Source organism: Musa acuminata, chromosome BXJ2-1 (assembly GCF_036884655.1).
Source record: "Musa acuminata AAA Group cultivar baxijiao chromosome BXJ2-1, Cavendish_Baxijiao_AAA, whole genome shotgun sequence".
NCBI classification, from domain to species: Eukaryota; Viridiplantae; Streptophyta; class Magnoliopsida; order Zingiberales; family Musaceae; genus Musa; species Musa acuminata.
This window is the reverse complement of record NC_088338.1, coordinates 5,253,258-5,263,902: the sequence shown is the minus strand read 5'-3', so window position 1 is coordinate 5,263,902 and position 10,645 is coordinate 5,253,258. Positions and strand designations below refer to the sequence as shown.

The following is a 10,645-nucleotide window of genomic DNA, read 5'->3' as shown; positions in this document are numbered from 1 at the left end:
ATGTTTTAAGGTAAAGGGTAATTAAAACTACGATGTCTCCATCAATGAAGCATTCATGATTGATAATTCTAATACTATTAATATAAATTTTGGGCAGTTCTCAGTTCTTTCTTTATATTCGTGGGCTTTATTTGTTATCATATAAGAAGAATTTTACGATGCAAATTCTTTATAATATGGATGATGATAGGATATATTTTGGTATTATCTATGTGGATCTAGGCAAGCAGACACGATGATATAGATGTGGAACTTCAAGTACAATGTGGCGCGAAACACACACGTGGATGGTAGTTAGTGGTCGCCCCCTCCGTACGAACGACATCATCACAGTATGACCGTCCCGGAAAGCTCAGGGTGGCACCACGCGGTATCGATCCATGTAAGTTGGTCGACACTTGCACAAAAACTCAAGCCCACTGTCGGAGGAGCCGATCGTAATTAATTAACCCCGTACGACTAACTCATCCTCGCATGTATAAAAGCTAACCCTCCTTAATCAAGAGGGGGAGGACTTTTCGCACATTCAACTCACTCTTATTCCACTCAATGATAACTTAAGCTTCGGAGGGGCAATGAAGAAGCAAGCAATAAGACTCATAGCTCAACTCGACCCGACACGCATTTCCGCTTCCCAAGCTTCTACATAGGCAACCTTGCACATCCGAGATCGAACCGAGCCATGCTAACTCCTCGACCATGGCCCGACCTTCGTGTTTGGAGGGCAACTCCCACTTCCTTCAAGCCTAGAAGGGAATACCTCGGCTGCGACCCTGAGCCACTATTGGTGACTATTCAATTATCTATGATGCTAGCTCCGATCCAATGAAGCATGTCGCCACCTTCCTGTCACGACCCGAGTCTGATGAGCCAACTGGCCAATAACTCTATTTTGGTCTGCCAAAATGCTTAAGCGGGAGTTAACGTAGTATACTCATCAGACCCTTATAAGCTAATCATACACATTGCCCACTTCCGATGTGGGACTAATGGGATATTACAATATCCCCAACTCAATTAGCTTGACGTCCTTAACTCAATGGTGGCTCCACGCCGTGATGAGTTCTCGACTCCATCCACGGGTAGCCCTTTCATACTCGAGCCCTCTCACCCTGCCCAAATGCTAGGTCGGCTCTGATACCAAATATTACGACCCGAGTCTGATGAGTCAACTGGCCAATAACTCCATTTTGGTCCTTCAACCACAGACCAAAATGCTTAAGCGGGAGTTAACATAGTACACTCATCAGACCCTTATAAGCTAATCATACACATTGCCCACTTCCAATGTGGGACTAATGGGATATTACACTTCCAGGCCCAGATGGCCCTATACGGCCCTTCCGATACCCCGATGCATTGAGCATTTCCTACCACCCTCTGAGGCTTGGCTTAGATGTGGTACAGCAAATTGAGGTCGTCCTCGGTCTCATCTTTTGATCATCTTGCAAGGGAACTCGAGCTTCACTTCTTGGCCAGCGCACGACCTAAATCGTCCACAACCATGCTCCTCGGGCTAAGGCAGAAGGAGGATGAATCCCTCTCCCTCTTCATCGCCTGCTTTGCTACTGAGATTCGAGGGGTTCCATATGCCCACCCCTCTTTGGTTATGCAGGCATTCTTGATGGGCCTACACCCTTCAAAATTCTTTTGGTCGCTGGTCGAAAGACCACCAGCGACCATTCCCGAGATCCTCCAACGGGCCAACCAGTATGTTGTTGCAGAGGCACTAGTGGCAAGAAAATGCGAGAAGTCGCATAAGAGGCCCCGCCAAGAGCTACTAGTGTGAGCAAATCAGGGAAAGAAGAATGTCCGCCATGGCGAGGCCGGAAGAAGATGAGTCTAAGATGTGCAAATATATAAAAAAAGAGGTGTTACCCAAGATGTTCAGTCAATGTCCGAGCAGTTGCTCGGCCAAACATGGGCTCGAGTAGCGTTGCTAAACCAAACCAATGCTCGAGCTACGTTGCTCGACCAGTCCAGTCCCTAGTGCCCGAGTAGTGCTGCTCAACCAGTCATGGGCAAGTCGCTATCTAAGCAGCTATTCGACTAAACAATGGCCTGAGTAGTGTTGCTCAGCCAAGACAATACCCGAGCTATGTTGCTCAACCAGTCTAGTCCCTAATGCCCGAGTAGTGTTGCTCGGTCAGTCACATGTAATCGGTCGCTGCTTCGTTCATTCAATGTTCGAGCAGTTGCTCGGTCAAACATGGGCCCAAGTAGTGTTGCTCGACCAAGCCAATACTCGAGCTACATTACTCAGCCAGTCCAATCCCCAGTGCCCGAGCAGTGTTGCTCGACCAGTCATGTGCAATCAATCGGTGCTCTGTTCATTTAATGTCTGAGAAGCTGCTCGGCCAAACATGAGCCCGAGTAGTATTACTCGACCAAGCCAATGCTCGAGCTACGTTGCTCGGCCAATCCAGTCCCTAGTGCTCGAGTGGTGTTGCTCGGCCAATCATATGCAATCAGTCGTTGCTCAGTTCAGTTAATGTCCGAGCAGTTACTCGACCAAATATGAGGCCAAATAGTGTTGCTCGACCAAGCCAATATTCAAGCTACATTGTTTGGCCAATCCAGTCCCCAGTGCCCGAGCAATGTTACTTGGCCAGTCATGGGCAATCAGTTGCTGCTCAGTTCAGTCAATGTCCGAGCAGCTGCTCGGCCAAACATGCGCCCAAGTAGTGCTGCTCGACCAAGCCAATGCCCGAGACACCCCTCGCGGCCAGTTCAATGTTTGAGCCATGCCTTGCAGCCAATCCAATGTTCGAGTCACATCTCGGCCAGTCCAATGCATGAGCCACGCCTCGCGGCCAGTCCAATGTTGGAGTCATGTCTCGGCCAGTCCAATGCATGAGCCACACCTTGCAGCTAGTCCAATGTTTGAGTCACATCTCGGCCAATCCAATGTTTGAGTCACGTCTCGACCAATCCAATGCTTGAGCCTTGCCTCACGGCCGATTCAATGCCCGAACCATTCCTCATGGCCAATTCGATGCCCGAGCCACCCCTTGCAGCCAGTCCAATGTCCGAGTCATATCTCGGCCAGTCTTGTACCTGAGCAGTGTAGCTCGGCCAATCCAGCGTCCAAGTAGGGTTGCTCGGCCAGCCCAGTCCTTGAGTTATGTCGCTCGACCAGTCCAGCTCCTGAATAGAAGCTCCCGATCAACCGATAATCAAACCACCAATCCCAGCATGATAGCCAACCCAGCTAACAAAAGGCACTAAGCCATGCCTTGAGCCCCACCACGAGGAACCCGAGGCACACCTCTTTAAGGCTGGAGAGAATGATAGAGTATATTTTGGTATCACCCACGTGGACCCAAGCAAGCAGACACGACGATGTAGATGTGGAACTTCAAGTATGATGTGGCACGCAACACACACGTGGCAGGCAGCCGCTTGTCGCCCCCTCCGTACGGACAACATAATCACGGTACAACCATCCCGAAAAGCTCTATCTGTGCAGGTCGGTTAGCACTCACACAAAAGCTCAAGTCGGCCGCAGTTAATTGACCACGTACGACCAACTCATCCTCGCAGGTATAAAAGCTAACCCTCCTTAATCAGGAAGGGGAGGACTTTTCGCATATTGAACTCATTCTTATTTCACTCAATGCTAACTTAAGCTTCGGATGGGGCGAGTTAGGAAATCTTCTTTCCGACCTTGACTTGTGTGCAGGGGCTGACGATGAAGAAGTAAGCAACAAGACTCATAGCTCAACCCGACTTGACATGTATTTCCGCTTCTCGAGTCTCCACGTCGGCGACCTTGCACATCTGGGATCGGATCGAACCATGCTGACTCCTCAGCCACAACGTAAAGGTTCACTAACTGATGAAACCAATCTAAAGTGCTAACTCACATATTTCAACCTAAGCTTAGATATGTTATGCAAAACAGAATCACAACATTCATCGGTGGCCATGTTTGTGAAGCTTCCCAGTCGTTTCTGGCCAAATCATATCAGAGACGGAGCCCAAGCGAGCATAAGAAAAGGAACAACACACCTCTCCCCGAAGCAAACAGGAACAGTTCATGGCAGGGAGAGTGTGTGACCATCTATGTAGTAGTAGCAGATGAAGACGACGTGCATGGGCAGTAACATCATTTCTTAGCGAAGAGGCCTCCGAAGCCGCCGGACTTCCTCTTGTTGGGAACCGAGACAGAGGTGGTGGTCGACTTCCTGGACCCCGTGGTGCGGCCGCGGCCGTTGCTCTCCTCCACCTTCCTGAGGATGGGATCAGTCTCCAGCAGCTGGTCCTCCTTCTGCAGCCCTCCCAGTATCCAGTCCAGCAGCCCTTTCTCCTCTCCGCTGCTCCCTGCACCCTTCGCCGCCGCCGTCGCCGCGAACACCCGCCCGCCGGCGGCTGCCGCGCCCATTGCCAAGGTCATCGCCGCCATCTCTTTCTCTTCTTCCGCTCACTACTCTCCTCCACCTCTCACCACCTACACATATACATGGGATTAATCCCGGGATGTTGTGGGATATGGGTCATCCACAGCCGTCTTATCCGAAGAAGGGAGGGTTTGAATCGCTTTATAATCTGTGGTCACAGCAAAGCCATTCTCGTCAGCCTGAGCACAAGATTGAGGTGCAGCGTTGGCCAAGTTGCCGATACTTCGTCCTCCACTGTGCCTTCGCGGCTGTAGCAGCAAGAAATAAATGCTCGGTACTTTACAGTCTTGGGTTTGCCAGAGGTTCGGCACCAGTCGCTCGTTCATGAGCCCAATGACCGAGCTCGATCTTAAAAAAAGAAAACCAATGTTAGGTTTATTAATAATAAATCAAGACTTATAAAACTTAGATCAGAACGTATATAATGCCAATTTATGCTTAGAAATAAAGTTTAGAAAATAGGCAGAAATCAATGACAACATCTAATGTTGTTCATGCGGTCACTGCATCTTTATTTACTAACTGAGAGCACAACGAAGACGCTACTACTACACACACGGATTCAGAAAGTGAGGGAGAGAGAAAACGAGGTGATGTCTCCTTGTCGGAACGCAGCTGCTGTTATTACATTTATGGTCGCCACTTCAGAGCTTCGACAATGCAGCGTCCATCACACGCACGAAGAAATCTGCAGCAAAGAAGAGATGCCATTGGAATCATCCAAATGATATATTGGTTGGGATTCAAATGCTGCAGCAGAAGAATGGCATACCAGAATCATCCTTGGAGAAGCAGAGAGGAGGAGTTTTCCTGAGAACATTGTCATAGAAGCCACCCTGCCCAACCAGCACACCCATGTCCGCTTCATCAAGCATGCAACAGCTCATCATCAGAGAACCATTTGTTGACAGCGGGGAAAGAAACAAGAACTCATCTGCAACTGAAAGCTTGCCTTTCATCATCTCCATGGCACGCAGGACTTGAGCTTTGGCAGAAGTCTTTTGCCGGCGGTCGGTGACCAACTCAACTCCAAGCATCAGACCTCTACCCCTCACATCTCCAATGACTACAACAGTCAAAGCAAGCAACAGAGAAGATGATCATTTAGTCACTATAACCAAAAGGTTAAGCTGCTTCGATTTAACACGTTTCTGCACGTCATCTGCAAACAGTAATCGGGCGATGCAAAACTGGAAATTGGTGTTGCTGTGGTGCGACTCCTTGAATAATGATGAGAAGAAGACCTTGTCATCAACTTGACACTAAAAGAAGAGACTACATCTTGTGTTATTCTCTCTTCTCTCTGTTCTCTTTCCTTGGATTCATACATAAATAGAACTATGACAAGCGCGTGTTACTGTGATGCTTTTGTTTGAGTTGAGTGCCTTTGAGGTGATCTTTCAAGTAAGATCCCACAAGTGATGCTTTTCTTAAAGCTTTTCATTCTCCAGCGCTCTGAGGACAGCATGACCACCAGCCATGGACACAGGATTGCCACCGAAGGTGCTAAAGTAGCTTCGGCGAGCGAAGACTAGGGCAATATCAGGAATTGTGACCAATGCACTAAAAACCACTCGACTATAAATGAAACGTAGCACAAAAGGATGCCTGATGTGAACGTGTAACTTTACCAAGAATGTCAGTAATCTTGCAATGACGATGGTGGCTATAGTTAACATATGTAGCTCAAGGTTTAAAGTAGTAGGTTAAATCTAAACATAGTATATGTAGTATTCTTTTAACCTTTAACCATATGAGACTATCTTCTTAGTTTCTATTTTTATTCATATTTTTAATATTTTTTCCTATTCATCTCTGTTTATCTATGTTTTCAACATCTTTCATTGTTCATGTATGGGAACACTATGAGGGATTAACTCATCCACTTCTACTCGAGTCAATCACAATTTGACTAGCGTTTTTTAATTTATTTAGATCAAATTTTGTTCACCTAAATACTGTGTCAGTGATATTATAATGATGTATCTAAATCAATTTGGTCAGGATTAGCACATTAGTAATCTTGTAATGATGAATTTGAATCGATTTGATTAGGGTTAACATATATTTTGTCACCTATAATTTCAACCCAAAAGTTTAAGCCTTTATGTTATGGGTCATTCAATCTTTAATCATATAGAATTATCTTCTCAATCTATCTATTTTTATCTCATTCACGAATCTTCAAAAAAAGAACACTCATCGGAGAGGAGGCCATGTACAAGGAGTTAAACGATGTCTGGCACAATGCCATGGGCTTCGAACCCCCAAAAATGGCTTCTTGTGCGTGCAAATCCCGCTCGTACCTCGTCGGCAATGCACAGCCCTCCAACTTCCTTTAAGGTGTTGTACACCGCAGGCGAGTATTCCGATGCCAATTCCACCCACTCCCTCTCATCCAAGAAAGAGATCCTAACACCAGTACAAAACAGGTGAAAGATGATATCCAACATAGCATGAACACTCAACGTTGGTTACATTATGTGTGAGGGATATATCCATCAAGACTTGCATACTTGGAACGATTCCGAAATGAAACCCGTGACTCGCTTGCAAGTCCTCAAGTCTATGATTTCTTAGACATCTTTGGCGTATTGTTCTGACCCAAAAATTTCTACTGTTGGAGAACTTATGCCGTGGTGGATGTGTCAGCACTATTTGGTAGTTGCCTATGCGGATGCTTGAACATGAGAAGTCAAGGTCAGGTTGGATTCAAGCTTCATCTCCGAGTATGGTTTCTCTCTCTTACTTCTTCTTCATCGAGTCCCTACATAAAGGCTTGAGCAAAGAGGAGGGGTGATTTCTTGACTTAGTCCATTCGAAGTTCTAATCAGTGTTGAGTGGAATCAAGGGGCGTTGAAGTGTTCGAAGTCCCCCCTTGATGCTAGTCAGAAGGTCGACTTGTATACTAACAAATAAAGGTCGATCATACATGATCTATTAATGACAGTTGACTTCTCAAACGGTTGGCTCTATACTATGCGGCGTCGTCTTGTACGACCCCATATAGCATGGGAGCGTATGACTATCTCATTCGAGTTTGAGGTATCATGTCAACGTAGTGCACTATGTCAGTCCTGAGGCTCCTCATTGGTGCTAATGCAGCTATTGATCGTTGCCATGTTGGTGATACCAAAATATGCCTTATCAACGTGAAATAACATTCACATGTTTTTAAAATAATTCTATATGTCGATCTTATTAGTACAATAGATTTTGATTGTTTAACGCATGAGTTGGTTGGAGCCGATCGAATACCATCTTCGAGTCCATCATATTACAACGTTGGTGATTCGAGTCGAGATCCTATAAAAAGTAGATTAGCAACATGTTCGATAAGACCCCTCAGATACTTGAAGCGGATTGAGAACGTACTTTGGAGTCTTTAATAGTGTGAGAAATGATTATTAGATTGAGGTTATGGTAAATATATCATGAATGATTATGCACGTCATATGATCATCAATCGATCATGACATCATATACCGAATTGTTAGAGCTGCAATTATGGAGTAACAATTTTGCTGATTTAACTTTCTTTTTAACGTTGCGTAGTTGACTTTACGGGGTTGAGTCGACATTCGACAATATGTCACCAAATCGAATCTTATCTCATGTGTCTATCAAATGGATGTGATGTGTTGATGACCACATACATGTCATGCCCCCATATCAAACCTCGAGAAAATTCAGATCAAATAAAGGTCAACGTGCAATGTTACAACTCGAAGATCCTAAAGACATTTCACTTTAGGGAGAAGGCTAAACCGAAGAGGGATTGCTCCGATGAATGTGACAATGATCCAGAGACCTTTGCCTTAGCCTTTATCCAAGAGGAGAAAGGCCCTCATATCATTCTTCCAAAAGGACAATCAAATCTTTAGATTTTTTTTATACCCTGTTTTTTGTTTTGGTGAATAGACAGACCATATCTAAAATTGAACATATGTGATATCTACAATTTTTTGTACATGTCTTTTGGTTCAATTTTGATATTGCAAATCAGATCCAATCGATCCTTTGTCATTCTTTTATCCCTATCTCAATTGTTGGCGACTCATCTATTGATATTCCCATATGGTTCTGAATCTGAAGTCGGTTTAGTTTCTAGTAGTGAACACCACATTCCTGACATCAATCATTTTTCCCTTCTTCCTATCATAGCTTGTTTTTTGATCCAAAACAAAGTGTTTCTATGGGTCGATTGGATCCATGCTATGAAAGCAAAACATACAGCAGAGCATATTGAATATAAAGCCTCCACATCGTTGTTGATAGAGGAAAACTCCAAAGCTGCATGCATGATACTTGCCTGGCCTCTTTTTGGCGTCGATTTTGGAAGTGGTGAAGCAGTGATCTTTTGGTTTGGAATTTGCGTTCTTATTGATGTTTCATTGATGTACTCTCTTCTGGTTTGATTCTGGTCGATGTAATAACACATTTACTGCTGAATAAGCTTGGATTTCGATCAATCCATCTTAGATTAAATGAAGATGGCAAGCACATGAGAAGTTTACGAGGAAACGAAAGGTGTATGGTATTGATGGATGACATAACACCACTGTTACAGAGTCCACTCCACAACACCAGTGAAGCCACAGAACAACAACACACAAGGGAAACGCTGCGGTGGTCACGACGAGTGCTCACCACACTGAGAGCACAGTGGGTGGCAGCTCCAACCTTATTGTATGTAAAGCTCAGTATCGATCCATATTCTCCAAAGAGAGCCTCACTTCACCCTGAACAAGAAGAACATGTGTAAGATAAGAGTAAGAAGAACATGGAAGAAGACAGAGATCTTAAGTGTGATTGCTATATGAGAGTCAAACGATGGAGAAACTTAAGTGAAAGACACTGTCAGAGTCAAATCATTTAAAGAGGGGGCTTTCTCTTTCTAGATATTATGCTATTCTCCTGACTAATTCTAAGGGAAGAACAAAATACTGAAAGATGAGTATTATTTGGTCAAAATATTCTACTCACATCCTGTAGAAGAAGATGACTGTCAAGGGAGTTCAAGCTAGTATGACTAAAAACTCTTTTCTCTTGTATTTTATGGGTTTCTCTCGTCGGAAGTCATACTTGTTTCTCTCATGATGCTACTTGAGATTAGAAATCTTTGAATGTTTAATCTGTTACAACTCATTTTAAGTTGATTATGAGCAATCTTTTGACTATATATGTGTAGTTGCGTGTAGTATATAATGCCAAACAGCTAGTGAGGTATGAAAAGCAGCAAGAATTTGATTTGATCCTCCTGCATCAGACACCAAGTTTAGCCCTGAAACAAAGACAGAAGGTGAGGAGGAAGCCAAAGCAGCACTAGCGCAGAGACTCACTTGGAGCAGTCGACGGAGGTGCTGATGGGGTAGGGGACGCTGACGCCGCACTTGCCCGGGATGCCGGCAACAGTACCGGACTGGATGCCCTTGAGACCGGCAACCGTGGACTTGAGGCAGCTGCAAGCGGTCTGGCGGTCCGGCGTGGTCTTGGCGGCGTCGTTGAGACTCCTCACCCCGCTGCAGCACGACTTGGTGAGCAAACCCTGCCCGCGGGCGTAGGGGATGCACGACTGCAGGAAGGACACCACCTGCCCGCAGGTGAGCGCCTCCGTGGCACGCGGCGCCGCCGCGACGAGGACGACGGCCAGCGCGAGCACCACAAGAGCACCGGAGCGCGCCATTACCAAATGCAAACACCAAGACAGATACACTTACGAGGAAGATTGGATGAACTGCTGTGTGGAGGAATGGCCGCCGTGGGTGGGTTTATATAGAAGCTTGAGGGTGGGGGTTTGTGTCCAGTGAGAGTGGTTGGGAGTTGAGTTCATCGCATGCAGATCTGCAGGGATTAAAACAAAGTGCAGTGCATGTACCACATTCTGACATCGAGGAGATGGACTGTGTTAAATTGCATGCACAGCAAGCTGTGTTACTTGCAATATCTTTCTGGTTTCCAAGGTTTAGATCCTGCAAGCTGCAAACATTATGACAGCATAAATGATGCGCAGTCACTGTTCATGTTTCACATGCAAGATAGACAGTAAGGTGGTGACTCTCTCACATGAGTGTCAGATGATTTAGTTGAATAGTGGTTCACAGTTGCTGTCATTAACATCTTAAGGAGAAAAGTCAAGGTAGGACTGATGTCATTACCATAGACATGATTGCAAATCACATGATTTGGAAGTATCATGCTTGAAATATTATGTTTAGTGAATGTTAAGCTAAGAGAGGATTCTA

General features: G+C 45.4%; 1 protein-coding gene and 1 pseudogene across 1 annotated transcript; both read right to left on the bottom strand.

The window, feature by feature from the left end:
* Positions 1-5,044: 5,044 nt before the first annotated feature.
* On the bottom strand, positions 5,045-7,160 carry LOC135597930 (alanine--glyoxylate aminotransferase 2 homolog 3, mitochondrial-like; annotated as a pseudogene).
* A 1,752-nt stretch (positions 7,161-8,912) lies between these two features.
* On the bottom strand, positions 8,913-10,153 carry LOC135598568 (non-specific lipid-transfer protein 1-like). The gene is made up of 2 exons (XM_065092592.1): positions 9,743-10,153; positions 8,913-9,142 (listed from the first exon to the last, which is right to left on the bottom strand). The coding sequence occupies exons 1-2, from the start codon at positions 10,084-10,086 to the stop codon at positions 9,133-9,135; spliced, it is 354 nt and encodes a 117-aa protein (XP_064948664.1). The 5' UTR covers positions 10,087-10,153; the 3' UTR covers positions 8,913-9,132.
* Between the last annotated feature and the right edge of the window lie 492 nt (positions 10,154-10,645).

Excerpts from the sequence above, each read along its gene's own strand:
- LOC135598568 (XM_065092592.1), bottom strand. The coding sequence starts at position 10,086 with ATGGCGCGCTCCGGTGCTCTTGTGGTGCTCGCGCTGGCCGTCGTCCTC.